The sequence below is a fragment of the Sus scrofa genome, chromosome 9 (genome assembly GCF_054392235.1).
Source record: "Sus scrofa isolate SSC_HxYL_T2T_F1_AM1 chromosome 9, Sscrofa_HxYL_maternal_Yorkshire_Landrace_v2.0, whole genome shotgun sequence".
Taxonomy (NCBI): domain Eukaryota; kingdom Metazoa; phylum Chordata; class Mammalia; order Artiodactyla; family Suidae; genus Sus; species Sus scrofa.
Genome location: NC_139391.1, coordinates 10,866,857 through 10,886,232, shown reverse-complemented (window position 1 = coordinate 10,886,232; position 19,376 = coordinate 10,866,857). Strand labels below are relative to the sequence as shown.

The 19,376-nt window shown below is 57.0% G+C and overlaps 1 protein-coding gene across 1 annotated transcript in view; it reads left to right on the top strand.

Moving 5' to 3' along the window:
- Positions 1 to 208: 208 nt before the first annotated feature.
- The window catches only part of LOC100523457 (guanylate cyclase D-like), a 34,915-nt gene continuing 15,747 nt past the window's right edge, over positions 209 to 19,376 (top strand). Inside the window, 14 exon segments of the mRNA XM_084978328.1 lie at positions 209 to 526; positions 1,614 to 1,769; positions 1,771 to 1,890; positions 1,892 to 1,970; positions 5,690 to 5,774; positions 6,474 to 6,570; positions 6,653 to 6,781; positions 11,044 to 11,220; positions 11,430 to 11,586; positions 11,857 to 12,006; positions 15,338 to 15,486; positions 18,590 to 18,753; positions 19,160 to 19,179; positions 19,182 to 19,351. Coding sequence (XP_084834454.1) covers positions 248 to 526; positions 1,614 to 1,769; positions 1,771 to 1,890; positions 1,892 to 1,970; positions 5,690 to 5,774; positions 6,474 to 6,570; positions 6,653 to 6,781; positions 11,044 to 11,220; positions 11,430 to 11,586; positions 11,857 to 12,006; positions 15,338 to 15,486; positions 18,590 to 18,753; positions 19,160 to 19,179; positions 19,182 to 19,351 — 1,932 coding nt within the window. The 5' untranslated portion in view covers positions 209 to 247.

The following is a 19,376-nucleotide window of genomic DNA, read 5'->3' as shown; positions in this document are numbered from 1 at the left end:
CTATTAGGTCAGCCACACCCAGATTTGGTGACCTTGGCTATTATTGCTGCAGGGGGAGCGGGAAAAAGAGAAAGTCCGCTTTTCCCTCGGACGGAGGGGCGGGGCATCAGAGGAGGCGGGGCATCAGAGGAGGCGGGGCATCAGAGGAGGCGGGGCATCAGAGGGGGCGGAGTGGACCTTGAGTTCCCAGCCCCGCTCCCAGCCTCCGGGCTGAACTTCCGCCTCTCCCCCAGTCGTGGTGCTGTGCATGCACTCGGCGCTCCTGGGCGGTTCTGAGCAGACGGCGCTAATGAGCCGGGCGTGGGCCGGGGGCCTGGCGGACGGCAGGCTGGTCTTCCTGCCCTACGACACGCTGCTCTTCGCCTTGCCCTTCCGCAACCGCTCCTACCCGGCCCTGGGCGACGGCGGGGCCCTGCGGGAGGCCTACGATGCGGTGCTGACCGTCAGCCTGGAGTCCGGCGCGGCAGACAAGGCCTTCGAAGCGGCCGGTGCAGGCGGAGGGGCTGCGCGCCTGGACCCAGAGCAGGTGGGTCAGCGCGGCCCCTCGTGGGGCCCAGGGTGTGGGGCCGTGGGCCGGTGTGCACGTGCTCCTCACCCAGGCGGGGCCTTCCCTGGGTGCATGACTGTGTGTGCCTGTCTTTCTCTCATAGGTGTGTGTGCGTGTGAGTGTGTGTGTCTGTCTCGGGGCCTGATCATGTGAAGCTTTTTGTTGGGTTGGTTGGTTGGGTTTTTTTTTTTGCCTTTTAGGGCCCCACCCGCAGCATATGATTCCCAGGCTAGGGGTCCAATCTGAGCTGCAGCTGCCGGCCTACCTTGTAGCCACAGCAACGTGGGATCTGAGACCTGTCTGCCGCCTACACCACAGCTCAGGGCAGGGCTGAATCCTCACCCAGTGAGCAAGGCCAGGGATCGAACCTGCATCCTCATGGATACTAGTTGGATTCGTTTCCGCTGCACCACAACAGGAAAGCCATGGTTTTGTGAGGCTTTGTAAATCAGGGTAAGGAGTCTGAACTTACCATAAATGAAAAGGGAGACCATCAGCAGAGCTGAAGTAAGAAAAGATTTGATTTCTGTTTTTTAAAGCCATGGTTTGGCTGCTTGATGGGGAGTGGTCTCAGGAGGGCCAGGGCAAGCAGAGAGGCCCTTAGGAGGCTCCTGTGTGGTTCAGGTGAGCAGTGAGGGGGGCTCGGCCCCAGGTGACAGGAGTTGAGGTAGGGAAAGTCAGTTGGATTGGGAATCGATTCTGAAATAAAGCCAAAAAGATTGGATGATGACCTGGAAGAGGGAAGGAGAGGCGCTGGGATCCAGGAAGGTGCCAGGCTTGAGAACCTGGGCAGGTGGTCGTTCCATTTCCTGAAATTTGGGGGAGTGGGGTTTGGTGCAGTAGAGCCAGGAAGAACCCTACAGAACCCGGAGTTCTGTTTAGGACATACTGGGTGAGTTTGAGATGCCCATGTGGGGTGGCGGCTGCCACGATAGTGGTGGCCGAGGAGATGGCGAGGCTTCTGTGTGGGGACCGAGGTAATGGACTAAAAGAAGGGCCAGGACTCAGAAATACCTGCGGGCTTATGCCCTGGGGTTCTGAGGTTGAGAGACATTCTCTTTCACAGGTGTCCCCGCTCTTTGGAACCATCTACGATGCCGTTGTCCTGCTGGCACACGCCCTGAACCGCTCTGAGAGCTGTGGGCCAGGACTCTCAGGAGCCCCCTTAGGGGGCCACACAGCGTCTCTGGATGTGGCTGGTTTTAGCCAGAGGATCCAGATCAGATGAGAAGGGCAGGAGGCTGGCTCAGTACGTCGTGTTGGACACAGATGGTCGGGGAAGCCAGCTGGTCCCCACTCACATCCTGGACACAGGCACGTGGCAGGTGCAGTCCCTGGGCAGGGGCCATACACTTTCCAGGAGGTGTCCCTCTGGCACGTGACTCCAGCTGCTGGTTTGATCCCAACACACTATGCATGAGAGGTAATTCATGTGTCCCTCCGTCTGTCTAATCCACCTTTCATTCACTCATGCATCCATCCATCCATCCATCCATCATTCAGTCCCTCATGCATCCATCATTCATTCACTCGTGCATCCATCATTCATTCACTCATGATCCATCCATTCATCTACCCATCCATCCACCCATCCATCACTCATTCACTCATCTATCCATCCATCCATCCATCATTTACTCATGCATCCACCATTCATTCACTCATGCATGCATCCATCCATCTACCCATACATTCATCATTCATTCACTCATCCATCCATCACTCATTCACTCATCCATCCATCACTCATTCATTCATTAAGGCTCTCCATGTGGACATTCAGGTGAGGGGCAGGAGCAGGAACAAGGAAGAGGCTTGACCCTCCATTGATAAGACTGAACCAAGGGTTGTTATGCCTCAGGGAAGACTAGCAAGGCCTCCCCAAGGCCAAGCAGAGCCAAAGCACTTACAGAGCCGGTTCCTAGCTCTCTGCCCTCCTAAACTACACTGCAGCCTTGTGACAAGGTCCTCCACATGTCCCAGTGGAAAAGCGAAGCTCAGAACAGTTAAGTGACTTGCCCAAGGTCACACAGGGAGCCCCTGGTCTATCGACTCCCAGTACAGAATTCCTTTTACCCCCTGACCACGGCAGAGTGTGAGACAGGAGGCCCACACGTTCTCATTCCTGACATTCATCCACCCAGCCTCTCATTTTTGACAAAACTGCACAGACACACAAGTGCATCAGCAGAGATGAGCACACACACACCTATGTGTCTACACAAGTGCACCCCCAGATGCACACCTGGTTATTGTTACTGCTGGTGGTGGATGAATTTAGGTCTGGCCAGACTTGCTTACATCCCTGCCTGCCCCAAAACTTCAGCAGCCACCCCATCCATACCTAGGCTCTGCTGCTCTTCCAGCTCCATCTCCCCACGCTTCTCCTCTTCACCTTTCCCCAAACACACCTGCCACCTTTTGGGTTTCCACGTGCATATGCATTTCCTCTTCCTAGAGTGCCCCCACCTTGCCTGGCTAAATCCTTCCTTTCCTTCCAGAACAGCTGCAGTCAGGGCTGGGGGGCCTTGCCTCGGTGTTTCCCACAGCCCCTGGGGCACAGCTTCGTAGGGTATGTGTCCTATGTTGAAAAGGACCCATGCCATCTCTCCCCAGACTGGTGGGCACTCATAAAAAGAAGCCTTTGCCTGTTTATTTACCCCTCTTTTCTTCCACAAATATGGATGGAGGACTTACTAGGTACCAGGTACTGTGCTCAGCCCCCGGGATGGAAGAGTGAATGAACCATGGTCCCTGCACTGGCTTAGAGCACCAGCCCTCACCCCCCACCCCCAGTAGAAGGTGAGCTGCACCACGGTGCTGGCAGTGACCATGAACCTCATCTGCCATCGCATCTTCAATTCTTGGCACTGAGCTCAGCACACAGTGGATGCTCCAGAAATGTTTGCTGATGGATTTGCTGAATGAAGGAAGGAACACCTGTCAGAGGGTGAGGTCTGCGAGCCAGGGCTGATGCAGGAGGAGTTTTGTAAAGGTTTCTTCCAGGCTCCTTCAGCCCCTGGCTGTGCCCATCATGGGTTTGACCACATTGCGTGATGTTATCTCTGCTGCCCTTGTCTCTGCCACTAGACAGTAGCCCCTGGAGCGTGGAGCCTGGGGCTGGTCTTCAAGAGCATCGGCTCTGTGAGGCTGGGGATGATGTGTCCTTCAGGATCCTGCCACCTCTCAGTGTCCCCTCTTACTTGATGCTTTGATGCCTAGGTGGCATCTCCAATATGACATTATCTGAAATTGAACTCCTGGTCTGCCCAGCCTCCTCCCAGCGTCTTTCCCATGGCAGGTAGTGGCGATCGCAGCCTGCCCAAGGCTCCGGCACCCCCTCCTCACACCCCATGCCCAGCCTGTCAGCACACAGCTTTAGAATTTGCCCGGTTAAGGATCCGGCGTTGGCCGTGAGCTGTGGTGTAGGTTGCAGATGTGGCTTGGATCCTGTGTTGCTGTGGCTCTGGCATGGGCTGGCAGCTTCAGCTCCGATTCCACCCCTAGCCTGGGAAACTCCATATGCTGCAGAAGCGGCCCAAGAAATGGCAAAAAGACGAAAAAAAAAAAAAAAAAGAATTTGCTGGGAACCAGGGCCCTGCCCACCACTCCCCTGCCTCCTCTCTCATCCAGGTCCCCGCCTACCCCGCCATCTCTCACTGGATTACTCAGTGGCCTCCCAATAGGCCACTCTGCTCCTGCCCTTGTCCCTGGACCTCATCCAGGTTGGAGCAGGTTGGAGCAGGTTGGAGCATCCTTGGCAAACAGCCAGATCCGGCTCTCCCTGCCCGGAGGCTGCAGAGGCTCCGTCTCACCCAGAGTGCAGCCAGAGCCCTCGCCGCCCTCGGCTTCCCTGCCCTCAGTCTTTGGCACACTCTGCGCTGCCCTCCCGTTGAGCACACCAGCCACACTCCTGCTTCAGAACCGCTGTGCTGGCCGCTCCCCAGCCCCGGACCGCTTTCCTGTCTCTGCTTCTTCCCTCACTTCCTCCAGGTCGCGAGTTGAGCTGCCTTCTTAGGAGCCTGGGTGGGAGGCAGGGTGGGTGGTGGCTGGGAGCCCAGATGCCTGAGAAAAGCTGCCCGGGTGCCAGCCTAGGCTCTGCCCCTCTCGGACTGTGGCCTGTCCCTCTCTTTGCTCGTCCATAAAATCGTGATCGTGACCACCCGTCCTTCCCGAGGTTGTTGTGCAGAAAAATGGGATTGAAATCCGTGACGTCCTTAGGATAGATGCTTAGTGCGCTGCGACGTAGAGCAGTTTAATAAGTCCTCCAAGGTGTTCACTGCGGCTCTTGTTATCTGGACCCAACTCAGACTGGGGGAGGCTCCTCGGCGGGCAGACAGGCAGCGCTTGGCCTTCCGGAAAAGGGAGGAAGGGAGGGAGGCGAGGAAGAAGAAGGAAGGGATGGCCCCGCTCCTGTGGCAGAGGAGGTCAGCGTCCTTTCTTCAGAACGGGCCTGGCCTTTTGCCACCGGGCCAGCCCAGGCTGATGCTGGCCTTGCCCAAACGAAGTAGCCCTCCCCACCTTGCCCAGTGGTCCTAAGCGGCCTCTTCACACCCAGTCCTGAAAGGAGGGCCAAAGGGATTTGGATTCAGTGATTCAGGATTTGGATGAGGGCTCTTCTAACAAAGTGAATGACATCAAAATTAGCTGCCAAAACAGGTAGTGAGTGGCCCATCATGGGGGGTGTGCAAGACGTCATGTAATCATTGACAGGGATCCACAATTTTTATTCAGCCTCTTTCCTGTCCAGCACCTGTGTTAGGGGCCTAGGGACTCCGAGATGAGTCAGATACAGGCACTGCCTTCCAGCTGCTCTCAGTCTGGCGGGAAAGGGCCTGACATGCTGGCAGACAAGGGCCAGAGTGTGGTCGGGACAGTGATGGGGTCCGAGCAGGGTCTGTGGGGCCTGGGAGGCCGGGAGCCTGTGGTGAGAACCCCAGCAACAGTGCGGGGAGTCAGCATCTGTGTGTAATGTCCAGACCACAAGCAGGGCTTGGGTCTGGGGCCGTTCTGAGCCTCGCCCCCGGGAGGGGTTGGGCAGGGTTTGCGTCTCCATTTCCCAGAGGAGGCCCAGCAGTAGGGGCAGAGTGACTGAAGCGGCTGGCACCGGTGGGCCTCATGTCCTCCCTCGCTCTCCTGCAGGTGAGCAGCCCCCCGGCGGCCTCCTCGCTCTGGCCCTGGCCTGTGTCCTGCTGCTGGCCAGCGCGGCCCTCACTGGCCTCACCAGGTGAGTCCTCCGTGCGCCTGAGCATGGCTTGGTCCCCGGGCCCCACCCCACAGGGCCTCTGAGCTGTGTACCCAGCCCTGGCCGCCCGCAGGGAGCTTCCCCAGCCTTCATCCCAGACCTCAGGACCCCCCTGCGTGCCTGTCCATCCTGAAGCCTCGGCCAGGGCTCTGTCAAGGCCAGTGTGCCTCCCAGGAGGTCCTTTGGAGACTCGGGGAAAAAGCCTGGGATCTTGGACAGGACTCTGTCCTCCCTGAGCTTCGGGCTACACGTCTGTGCAGTGAGGGCTTGGCCAGGGTGACCCCCGGGGCCCTTCAACTTTGCAAACAATTCTTCCTGGGTCCGAGGTCCTCTGGGCTCCCTGAGCCTCAGCCACATCCAGAAGGGGCAACCCTCCACCCCCAGCCCTTACCCGAGGGTCTCAGCACCCCGGGAGGCCGCCAGGCGAGCTGAAAACACCGAGGGTGGGGACCAGCAGGCACATCAGGCCTCGGGTCCAGCCCTGAGCGGGTCCGAGGGGCTCTGTGGGGGACAGTGCTTGGGGGTGGCCTCTCAGCCCAGCTGGGGCTGATGGGGAGACGGGAGGGGAAACCGAGTGGGCAGGAGGGTTCTGGGTCAGAAGCAGGTCCAGGGAGCCATTCGCGGGGGTGGGGGGTGGTATTGGCACCACCTTCCCTGTCTTGCTCTTTCTCTCACCTCCAGGTTGGGCATCCAGCAGCTGCAGCTGGTGCGGGGCCCCCACCGGATCCTGCTGACAGCCCAGGAGCTCACCTTCATCCACCGGCCCCCGAGCAGACGGGTGGGGAGGCAGGCACCGGGCTGGGGGGGCAGGCAGTGGCCTGAGGCCGGTCTGGGCCCTTGACTGCACCTGCCCGCTCCAGAGGCTACACGTGGACAATGCCAGTGAGTCAAGAAGCGTGGCGGATGGTGGGGGCCTGACATCAGCAGCCCAGGGGTCGGCAAGGAGCCTGCCAGCCCCCCTGGAGCCCACCAGCGTGGTTCTGTTCCAGGTAAGGGCCCCCGCCACCCCCCAGGCCCGGGTTCTGGGGCAGGTGTCATCCGTTTGGGAGAAGCTGAGGGAGCCCATAGCCTCTCGGGCCTCTGTGTGCCCTACTCCTGCCACAGAATGGGAAACAGGCCGGGAGAGGGACACTGACTTTCCCAGGTCCCACAGTAAGTTGGTGGCAGGATTCCCAGCCCCTGGTCACAAGTGCTTTGTGACCTGACCGTGGGTCACTCCTTGGCCACTTGGGCCTGGGCGCTGCCAGCGTGGTCACCCTCCTGCCTGCTTCTGTCAAGGGTCTGAGGCCCTGAAATGCAGGGCAGCACCCAGCCCAGGACAGCCAGCCTCCAGGCAGAGCCTGGGCCACCAGCCGACAGGGAGGCCGGAAGGTCAGAAGTCAGAGCCTCTGTGACTTCTCGGGAGCTGTGTTCTAGATGCAACAGCTGACGGATGCTGACTCTCCCGGGTCTGGTGGCCCAGGAGCTGGGCTGATGGTTTCCACGGGAACCATGGGAATCTCTGGTTCCTTCTTTTCCACCTTCCCCCTTGGGGAAGCCCATCTTGTTTTATTTTGTTTTGTCTCACGGCTGAAGGGAGGCTTTAATGGAGTCAGTGTGTTTTATCTGCTCCCCTGAGTGCGCTGCGGGCCAGGCCGAGCAGGAAGGAAGAGAGGGCTGAGGCGACAGCCGGCTCTGGGCAAGGACCCCAGCCTGAGGCCTCTGCCTGTCCCCCCTCCCCGCCCCAGAGCCCCCAGGTGATGGAGCTCCCCTCGCTTCACTGGGTCTGGGGTGTCCTAGGGGCCTGAGGCCTGCAGATTAAAGCTGACCTCGGGGCCCGGAGCTCACACGCTTTCTATCCACCGTCTGTTAGCCCTGAGTCTGGGTGGGGTTGCCGTCCTCACTTTACGGAATTGGGACGTGAGGCTCAGAGACGTGAAGTCCCTTGTGCAAAGTCACAGAGCTAGAAGGTGGTGGAGTTAAGACTGCAAATCAAGCCTGTCCGCCAAAGGAGATGAAGTCTGACCTTCATTTCTGCTGGCCGGGGTCTCCCTGGCCTGGGGCGCACAGAAAAAGCGCGTTTATGGGGAAGAAGCTGCGGCAGAGACAGGCTGAGGGATTTACCCGAGTTGGGGGCCAGTAGCAGGGAGTTCTTGTCTTTTCTTAAATGGGGGAGTGGGTGTGGCTGAAGAAGTTTGAAGCTGGAACAGCCCCTGAGCTGCGGCCGAGCTGCCTCAGCCTCCTGAGAAAGGTAGGGCTGCCGCGGGGCTGTGAGACCCCACCGGTCGGGATTGGTCCCTACTCAGTGGGGAAGCGTCTAGCCTCCAAAAAGGAAGTGCTTCGGAGTTCCCTGGCAGCCTGGTGGGTTAAGGATCCGTGGTCACTGCTGTGGCGTGGGTTCAATCCCGGGCCCGGGGAACGTCTGCATGCCGTGGACGTGGCCAAAAAAAGAGGAGGTGCTTCCTGTCCTCATGATCCCTGCCCCAAGGCCAGCACTTCATCACAGCTACGGCATTACTGTCACTGTCGTACACCAGTGTCCCCAAAGTCACATCCCCGTATGATCATCACCACGACGCCCAGGGGCACAGTCCTCTCCATCACTGTCATGGCATGGCATAATTGGCACCGCGGAAGGACCTCATCATGTACCCTCCATCCCTTCCCGCATCCATTCATTTGTCCACTATTTTTTTTGGTCTTGTCTTTTTAGGGCCGCACCCGCAGCATATGGAGGTTCCCAGGCTAGGGGTCTAATTGGAGCTGTAGCTGCCAGCCTATGCCACAGCCGCAGCAATGCCAGATCCGAGCCACGTCTGCAACCTACACCGCAGCTCATGGCAACACCGGACCCTCAACCCACTGAGTGAGGCCAGGGATCGAACCAGCACCCTCATGGTTCCTAGTCGGAATCGTTTCCTCTGTGCCACAATGGGAACTCCCATTTGTCCACTATTTATCAAGCACCATCTATGCTCTGGGCTTCGGAGACATAGCAGAAAAGAGAAAAGAGAGACAGGGTTCCTCCCCCAGGGAGCTTTCAGGCACTTGTCATCACTACCCACATAAACCCCTTCACCCTCAAAATTGTCACCATCCTGCAGAGCACTGTGGGGTGGAGGACAGAGCATAAGATTTGAGTCTGGAAGATCCCAGAGGGAGCCCTGCCACCACGGCGTGCTCGGCTTTCCTGTAAAATGGAGCTAATGAAATCCACTCCCCGGGGCAATTGTGAGGATTGGAGAGAATATATGAGACAACCTAGAAATGTCTCTGGCCAATCAAGGACCCTTGGTAAACGGTGAATTTTATTATCACTTCCCACATCACGACGGTCTAAAATCAGATTCATGGAGATGAGTGATGGGCGGTCAGGTTAGGCATTTCCCAGTGGGCATCTTGCCACCAGCGTGTGTCGATTCTTAGAAGGTCCTCTGTGGGGCCAGAGGACTTTGGAAATCTCATGGCTTAGACGCAGACGTCTCAGAACCTTTAATATGCTGTTGGGGTTCTCTCTGACCCTGTTAACAGCTTATCCCAAAATGTAGTGGCTTAAAACAACAACCGTCTTATAATCTCTTACAACTTTGTGGGTAGGAAATTCGAGCAGGGCTCAGACCCGCAGTTCTTCATTCTGCTGGGCCTTGGGTGGGGGTCCCTCGGTGGTTTTCAGCTTGTACATGGGCTGTCGGTGGTTGGCCCTCGGGCCAAGTCAAGCCCACGGCCTGTTTTGTACATAAGTTTTCCTGGAACGCAGCCACGTTTATGCAACTGTCTATGGCTGCATTCATGCTGAAACGGCAGAAGGGAGGGTTGTGGCAGAGACTTCAAGGCCCTCAAAGCTGGAAATATTTGCCATCTGGACTTGTACAGAAAATCGTGCTGACCCTCCGTCCAGGGGGCCTCCATGGCTTCACTTGTGCTTGGTGCCTTGGCTGGGTGGTTGGAGAGGAGGCCCAGCAGGATCGGCCTTCCCGCTCTGAGTCGCCTCCGGGCCTCTCCACGTGGTCTCCCCATTCTGGCGACTCAGGGTAGAGGGACTTCTTATGACCATTCAGGCCTCCCCCAGAGAGGCCTCCAAGAAAGAGGAAACGAGAGCCATCAGTCTCCTAAGACCTGGGCCCCAAGCACACACGACCACTTTCATCATGTTTTGTTGGTCGCAATGTCACAGAACCCACTCAGATTCAAAGGGAGGGGTCAGAGGCCCCATCTCTCTTTTTTGGGGGGGCCACGCCCATGGCATGCAGAAGTTCCTGGGCCAGGGATCAAATTCAGCAACCCGAGCCACAGCAGTGACAATGCTGGATCCTTAATCTGCTGAGCCACCAGGGAACTCCAGAGGGCCAATCTCTTGATGGCAGGAGTATCCAAGGACTTGAGGCCATTCTTAGCTCACCGCATATGTGAATAAGCATGTGGATCCCTAAGGGGGAGGGGAGTCAACCCACTTAGTTGACCCCTGAACTAACCCTTGACCCCTGAACTGTCTTTGTGAGGAAGGCCGTGCTGGACAATCGTTCCATCTTTCTTGCTTGGCCAAATGCTAGCCTCGCTGGCTGGGCTCATGATTTCTGACCTGCTGGGCTGCTTTCAGCTTGTGCCTGACCCCTTCTATTCTTCTTCTCATTAGTTTCTGAGTCTTGAGGGAGAGACTTTGCACAGCTTTCAGGTCCATAGTGTCGTTTGGGTTGGGAATAAGCCCGAATCCCTATTCTGTGGAGTTGGCTACAGCTGAGTCACTTATTCATGATGCTTCTACTTGCTGGTTTCACTGGCTCATTCATCCACTTATCTGCTCTGCTCACCCATCCATCCATCCATCATCCATCCATCCATCCATCCATCCATTCATCATCCATCCATTCGCCATCCATCCATTCGCTATCCATCCATCCATCCATTCATCATCCATCCATCCATCCATTCGCTATCCATCCATCCATCCATCCATCATCCATCCATCCATCCATCCATTCGCCATCCATCCATCCATCCATCATCCATCCATCCATCCATCCATCCATTCATCATCCATCCCGTCCATCCATCCAACATCCATCCATCCATCCATCCATCCATTCATCCATCCATTTATTCATCATCCATCCACCCATCCATTCATCATCCATCCATCCATCTGTCCATCCACCAATCACATGCATCCAGCATTTCTGATGCCTCTCCGTGTTCGACCCTGTGCTAGGTGCTCAGTAGAGGATCATGTCTGGTCCAGTCTTGGAGGCTGCTAAGGTTCCCATTGCCCCGGCAGATGCAGGAGCTGCGGCATGAGAACGTTACCGCCTTCCTGGGCTTCTTCGTGGCCTCTGGGGTCAGTGCTCTGGTGTTGGAGTACTGTGCCCGGGGCAGCCTGGAGGATCTGCTGCGGAATGAGGCTCTGCGGCTGGACTGGACCTTCAAGGCCTCCCTGCTGCTGGATTTGATCCGTGTGAGAACCTTTTCCAGGCCTGGAGCTGTGGGAGGCAAGGGGGATGGAAGGGGGCCAAGAGATGCTCAGATCTTCCCCAGGCCTGGGCTCTTTCCACTTTGTCTAACTGAGAAAAATCTGTGTGGCAAAGGGTGGGGGGAGGCAGGAAGGTTTCCTGGGGTCCCTTTCATTCACCGCAGACCCAAGGGACCCCCATGATTCCACTCCAGGGGGTGCGGTACCTGCACCAGTGGCATTTCCCGCATGGCTGCCTCAAGTCCCGAAACTGCGTGGTGGACAGACGCTTTGTGCTAAAGGTCACTGACTATGGTTATGCGGCGCTGCTGGACACTCAGCGGGCTCCCCGCCCCCGGCCAGTCCCAGAAGGTCAGCTCAGGGTGGGCAGGGGGCTGCCAGTAGGTTCTGAAGCTTCTGTTTGTGAGGCGGGGGACCCCTCGAGCATGGTCTGTGGTGTGACCTTGAGCTGATGGCTTTTTCTCTGGGAGCCTCAGGACCCTGACCTGTGAATCGGGGAGAACAGAAGCAGCTCCCTCCTCCGGGGCTGTGGGGACAGGGCAGTGACACCCCAGGTGTGAAGCGCGCGCCCAGCTTGGGCAGCTTGAGCGGCCAGCGGTGTGGCCTGCCCTGTGATTGCAGAGCTGCTGTGGACGGCTCTGGAGCTGCTGCGGGGGCCCGGGCCCCCGGGGCAGGGCACCCTCAAAGGGGACTCGTTCAGCATCGGCATCATCCTGCAGGAGGTGCTGACTCGGGGCCCGCCCTACGGCTCCTCGGGGCTCTCAGCCCGAGGTAAGCATCCTTCTCCTCCGCCCTTGGCCTGTCCCTGGCCGAGTCCCCACATAGTTGACAAGCTCCGCGACCATCAGGAAGTGGGGGCCTGAAAATAACCACCCAGACATCGCCTGCTTTGTCTATGAGAGTTGGGTGTCTTTGGCTTAAGCCGGGCTGCCTTCAGCAGCTCTGCCAGCACGGCAGCTGAGCGGCTTCTGGGCCAGAGGCATTGGGTTTCTGGGTGAAAGCCCAACTCCCTCCTTCCTCTCCCAGTGTCACTGCCACGTCCAGAGGCGCTCATGCCCTAACCTCCCCCCCACCCCCCGCCGCCCCACTGCTGCTCTGCACAGACTGTGTCTATATGGACCTCAGTGCTTTCCCTGTAGCTTTTCCCGCTTGCTTACTACATGACCTCACACAAATCACTTAGCCTCTCCGAGCCTCGGTTTTCCCATCTGTATAGTGGGAATCAAATTTTGAAAGGTGTCTGACACCCAGTCCACGTGTGATGTGGCCAGTCTGCTTGGCCCTGGGAGGTGGGGGGGGCTTGTGTCTCAGCCTGAGCGGGGCTCCTTTCAGAGCATCTTTGTCCCCACGCTTTGTCCCCACATCTTTGTCCCCTCGCCTCTGCCATCATCACCTGCTCTTAGATATTTTCTCTTCTGACCCAGTGCCAGGACCCAGCTTTGGAAACCTTCCCCTCTCCTGTGTTCTCTGTCAGGGCTCCCTGGCCCCTAGGCTGCTCCTCCAGTTGTCCCCCTGCTGCTTCTGTCCCCTTGTCCCACTGATGTGCTGCAGCTTGGCCCACGGTGCAGGCGGTGACAGAGCAGAGCCCAGCTACCCTCCCACCCCCCGTGATCATCCTCAGCTCACAGGGAGGCCCAGCCTCGCTTCTTTTCTCCACCAAAGCACTGCTCAGCGAATGACGAGCATTCCAGCCCCCGCATTTAGGAGGTGGAGGAGTGGGGGGGGGCTGGGTCGGGCCATTTGTCCAAACCTCCTCCGTTGCCCCCCTGCCTCCCACTGCTGCCGGATCTGCCTGCTGAGAGAGGGGGACCAGGCCAGGGGGTTCGGCAGGTTGCCACAGGGCCTTTCAGACCGGGGCTCCTCAGGCTTTAGGGACCAGGTCTGGAACCCCAGGGCCACTCCCGGCTTGGGGCCTCAGTCCCGAACCTGCTCCTTCCTGGCTGCGCTCCTCCTGGTTTCTGGGAGTAAAATGCCAATGTCTTTGGGGGTCACGGACGTAACCCCAGCTCCACACCACGTCAGCTCATAACCCCCTTTAGGCGCTGTGCCTCAGTTTTCTCATCCGTAAAGTGGGCGTCATGATGCCTGCCTCCCAGAGTATGTGAGGATTGGTGAAATGCTTTAGACAAAATGCCTGGCACATGGTGGGCCTGGGGGCTGGGGATTTAGGGTGTGCTAACGGGAAGCCCAGGTTCTCTCCTGACTCTCCCGCTTAGAGGCAGACTTGCTCCTAGAAGCAGCATTACGTAAGCTCCTGTGTGTGTGTGTAGAGAGAATACCTGTAGTTTCCAAAGCGCGTTCATCTGCATTGTTCCACTGGTCCATCCTGGGTGGGGGAAGTGCAGTCTTTTCAGAGATGAATGAACTGGGGCTCAGGGAAGGGAAGGGACTCCCCGGAGGAGCCGTGGGTCTGGGCTTTGCATGAGCTCCGTGCTCCTGCCCTAAATCTCCTGGACTCATCCATGGAGCCTCCCCTCAGCCGCCGGCAGGGCTGATCCATCACCACAACACACGGTGTGGACAGTGGGCCCAGGGTGGGCAAGGAACACGAGACCTGGCCTGGCCTGGGCCAGCGGTGCCCAGCTTGCTGTGAGGCCGCCACTCTAACGACAAAGAAAGTCTGGAGCCTCGCGTGCTACTATTTGACTTTTAATATCCCAAGACTGAGAAAATGCCCCAAGACAAAAATCTGCTCTGAAGTCAGCCACACTTTGAAATGGATTTGTGTTTTATTCATCACGACACCATCGTCTGAATCCTTTTGAGAAAGAGCTGGACGTGTGCGTGTGATGTGTTACTGGTTCCATCTGCACGCACTCCTCTGTAAGCACCTACGGCTTCCCAGACCCTTCCCCAGAGGCCCTCAGGGCCGGACGCCTACAGACAGGGAGCCTCTGGGCAGAGAAAAATCAGGCCCGGTTCTGGCATCTGCTTTCTACCGGCCCTGTGGCTGTGAGTGACCTACTTCATCCCTGGGAACCTCAGTTTCCCTGTCTGTAAAATGGGACAGTGGTTCACGAGCCACCCGCAACAAGGAAGCTGGCACAGGGAGATCCGGCAGGCTCCGAGCTTCCCACTGGCTCCAAGGAAGAATCCTAGGCCTCAGACGCTGACCTGCTCTACCTCTAGCCGCTTAAGAGGTCTGTGCTGTTATGATGTCCTTTTGATAGGCGAGGCAACCCGAGACTCACCGGTGGCAGAACTTGTACAGAACGTAAGTGGTGATCTCGCAGTCCCCTTCTGCACCGCTGAGCGCCTGAGCTTGGTACCCAGGCTCTCCTCCTCCAGGTGCACCTGTGCATCCTCAGCATCCCCAGGCTCCCCTCCAGCTTCCTGAGACGGGGTTATTTCCATCCGTGGTCAGCTGGCGACACCGAGGTTCAGAGTGATGGATGGTAGGTGGCAGAGACGGAGCTGGAAGGCTGGTCTGTCTGACCTTGACTTTGTGTCTGGTCTTTATCATGTTGGGGCGGGGACACGAAGGTCCACAGCAGGGGTGGTCCTGGGAAAACCGTCACCATGACGGTGCTAACGAGAAGCAGCGTCTTGCTTCACACTGGCGGAGACTCGGCGCCAGAAGCCTCCAGGTGGCAGGGCTGAAAAGCCGCGGTGCCCAGGTCTTGAACCCTTTCATGGGCACTGCTGGCAGTGGAGCAACAGCAAGTGGTACAGGGTTCAGGGGTTGGGGTAAACTTACCAGGTGCCAGGCGCTAACATCTATCCTCTCCTCCCTTGGCACCTCGGCATCTCTCTCCAGAAAGTTTTTTAAGCTCATTTCACAGATGGGGAGACTGAGGCACAGAGACCACTGTCTTGTCCACACCTCCTAGAGAGGTGGTGGCAGATCCAGAATTCAAGCCCTGCTCTCCTGGCTCCCCGGCTGAGACCCTTTCCCTGGCCACACTCTGAGGCGGACCCTGGACAGCAGCAAGCCTGGGTCCCCTGGCCAGCATGGTCCCCGCAGGAGGATGGCCCAGGAATACCCGTAGCCCCGGAGACCTGCACCCCCACAGGCCCCCCCGTGCCCTCTCTCTTATGATCCCAGGCCTGCCCCCTACCACCAGCCCCCTGGGGACCTCAGCCCACTCCGTGTTTGTTGCAGAAATCATCGGGAAGGTGCTGTCGCCCCCTCCCCTGTGCCGGCCACGGGTGTCTGCTGACCGCGGGCCCCCCGAGTGCATCCAGCTGATGGAGCGATGCTGGGAGGAGGCTCCGGAGGACAGACCCACCCTGGACCAGGTCTACACCCAGGTCAGTGCCCCCAGAGGAGCTGGCTGCTTGCGAGAAACAGCAGACCAGTTCACCTCGCTAGCCCGCTGGGGGCCCCATGCTGTCCCAGGACCCGGAAACTCTGTGCAGAAAGGGGGCAGTGGACCGGCATCGTCACCCCTGAAGGTGGGGCCTGAGGTCTACCCTCGGAGGAAAGCTTTCGCAGAACTGGGGGCCCGGGGACATTTGTCAGGTGCCTTCCTGGGCGCCACGCCCTGCGCTGGGTGCTGGGCTTACTTCATTTAACCCTCTTGATGGCCCTCCGAGGCAGCATTGTTACGATCTGGGCTCTATAGGAGAGAAATTGAGGCATGAAGAGGTTAAGGGACTTGCTAAAGTACGGAGAGAGTAAAGGCTGGGGCCGAATCGAGACCCAGGTTTGTCTGCAGAGCTGATGCGGGGAGCCCAGCCCTGTGCCGGGCTTCCTGGCACCAGAGCAGAGGGGCCATTTGGGGCTGTGGAGGCAGCGCGGGTTTCCTGATTCAGGGAGTGGATGGTGCCAGCAAGGGGGACCCCCCCCCCCCAGGGCTGCCTTGGGGACTGCAGCGGGAGGCGCCAGGCAAGCCTGCGCAGAGTTCACAGGATGGTGCTGGAGCGTGTGGACCTGACTGAGCCAGCTAATGGCTCCCACAGGGCCAGCCCATCAAGCCTGAGGGGACATCTTCACGCCTCCTGTTCCTGCCCTTCACCCCCCACCCCCGACAGTGGAACATTGCCAAGGACAGGCTCAGTGAGCGGGAGGGGCTGTCCAGACAGGTGATGGGGGATCGAGAGGCAGGAAGACAGGAGAAACACCCAGGCGTCTTCTGGAAAAGCCTCCCCACGTCCCTCTCTCCACACCTCTCCTCCCTTGCAGCTCTGGCATCAGGGGTGGTGTCCCATCTCACAGATGGGGCATCTGGACCTCGGAGCCCGTGAGCTCTCAGCGGCCACTGCGAGGGTGGGTGGCAGCGCTAAGATGGGCAGCCATCCTAGACACCAGGCTGGGATCTTTCCAGGGATCAGAGATCGCCATGGCCAGTGAGGTGGGGGAGAAGGCTCTTGCCCTGAATGCGGGGTGACAGTGGAAAAGAGCTTATCTAAGGCTCTTCGGGAGAGAAGGCGGAGGCAGCTCTATGGTGCCCCTTAGCTACTACTTGACCTTGGCCACGCTGATTGCACTGGTGAGCCTCAGCTGTCCTCAGATGATTCCTAGAAAGATTAACTCTGGTTTCACCTGACATATTGGTGTGACCATCCAGTGAAATAAGTAAGCAAAACCAAACCAAACCAAACCAAACCAAAAAGCAGTTCTCTGGGGAGAGAATGAGGTGAAAGAGCCCTGACCTTGAAGCCCGAATACTTGGGTCACGTTCCTCTAACATTCGCTGAGTACCAGCCAAAGCAATTAAGCAAGAAAATGAGTGTCGTAAAGGAAGGACGTGATTGTTTGTAGACACTCTGATTTCATTCCTGGGCGACCCAAGGGAAACAATGGGGAACATGTTCCGAATGATACAGTCATCCAGTGGGACGGCTGCTGATGAAATGAATGTACGATAGACCTCGGTTTGCTGCTCACTTCCTCCACTGTGTGGTCCTTGGCAAGCTGTACTTCCCAGATCTTTGCTCCGTCATTTATAAAGCGAGGGTCCTCCTTGCAGAGGTGGTCGTGCTTGGGGATTGTAGCTTCTTGTCCATGTTGCTATCTCAAGGTCAGCAGCTGTCACACCCATGACAACAGACCTCTAAAGCTTGTGCCTCTGCTTTTAATGGGCATAAAAAATAAGTGCTTTTGGCGTTCCCGTTGTGGCTCAGTGGAAACAAATCTGACTGGTAACCATGAGGACACGGATTCGATCCCTGGCCCCACTCAGTGGGTTAAAGATCCGGCATTGCCAAGAGCTGTGGTGTAGGTCAGACTTGGCTTGGATCTGGCGTTGCTGTGGCTCTGGTGAAGGCTGGCAGCTGCAGCTCCAATTCGACCCTTAGCCTGGGAACCTCCATATGCGGCAGGTGCGGCCCTGAAAAGACAAAGAAAGTGCTCTTCAGGGGCTTCTGTCACTCCCCACCTTATAGGTATTTGCCTGAGAGAAGTAGGTTAGTACTGCACACCTACACACAGACACACACACACGTCAAGATGCTGAGTGAAAGGAATTAACCCCTCCGCTTTGATCATCATTAATTTTGTTTCTCCGACCCACTGCACTTTGGGAAGGTGCAAATCACATTGGGGAAAGTTCTAGGAAGTCTCTCTAGGAAACAGGCTGCCATATTTCCTACAGGGTTATTGCTGAAGGTACAGTTTTTAGCAACCTGTGAATGTCCTCTTATGAAGACCGAAAAGAGGTACTTCTCTGTGCTGAGCACTAGCAGCAGCTGTGTTCCTTTTGAGCAACTAGTCCAATAGGCATTGTCTTATGGACGCCGTAGATTACATTATCAATATTTCCCTCTTTGCTTTGTTGCTAGGAAGCCCATATCCAAAACTGTGACCAAATTCCAGCATGCATATGGTTCAAAAGCATCAACCAATCCTGACCTAACTTTTTTTAAACCTTCATTTTCCTCTGGTCTCAGTGTCCTTACTCAGGTAATATTTTATATCATAGGCATATTTGTTGACTAAGAAGAGAAATAAAGAGGTAGATTAGATTGTATACATAAATAACCAAAATACATTGCTTTTATCTACGTACTTATCTCTTCATCCACCCATCCATCCACCACCCACCCACCCACCCACCCATCCATCCACCTACCCATCCATCCACTTTTCCTTAAGAACAAGGAATGGCCATGTCTCCATGTTTTTGTGAGAACCAGTGTGTTTGTTAATGATGATGCAGTGCTGGGCATGGGTTCCTTTGCCAAGTTCTCTCCTTGCCCACCTGCCTCTACAGAACGAACCCATTTTCCTCCTAGCCGTCTGTGCTTTCCTTTGTCGGAGCTGCATCCCTTGTCTATTACATATGTGCTTCCCACCATCCAGCTCTTCGAGGCAGGGACTATGTCCGGTTCATTCCTGTGGTCCAGATTCTCCACCTGAGAGCCAAGTGTGCTGACCTGCAGGGGCGAATTGGGATTTGCATTCCATTTTCAGTTCAAAAGCATCAACCAAGGCAAGAAGACCAGCGTTGCTGACTCTATGCTGCGGATGCTGGAGAAATATTCCCAGAACCTGGAGGACCTGATCCAGGAGCGGACTGAGGAGCTGGAGCTGGAGAGACAGAAGATGGAAAGGTTGCTCTCTCAGATGCTCCCACTGTGAGTGGACTTGATTGTGCCTCTAGCCTCATTGGCTCTGAGTACTGGGACCCGGGGCATAGTAAGTGCTCAGTAAATCTGGGTTCCATGATGCCATTCAATTCCTTCATTGTTTGTTGATCCAACATCTCTTCATAGAGCCCTTGTATGTATCTGGCACTGTGCTGGGCACGTGCGCATTGCATTTCTGCTGCTTCATTCCCTTGGGAACAAGGAGAGGGCACAGGGTCCCCCATCTGACTCCAGAGGATGTAACGTCCAGAGAGGGGGCAGGTATTTGCTGAAGGGGAGCCAGCACACCAGCAGACCTGCCCCAGATGCCCTGATACTCAACCCAGGATTTCCCCCAAATATCCTTCCCTCACTGCTAACTCACTCGTGACTCTGGCCCATCCTATCCCTTCAGGTCTGTGGCTGAAGCTCTGAAAAAGGGGCGCCTGTGGAGCCAGAGTACTTTGACCAGGTCACCATATACTTCAGTGACATTGTGGGTTTTACCATCATCTCAGCCCTGAGTGAGCCCATCGAGGTGGTGGGCTTGCTCAACGACCTCTACACGCTCTTTGATGCTGTTCTGAGCGGCCACGACGTGTACAAGGTGAGAGGACCCGGAGGCAGGCATT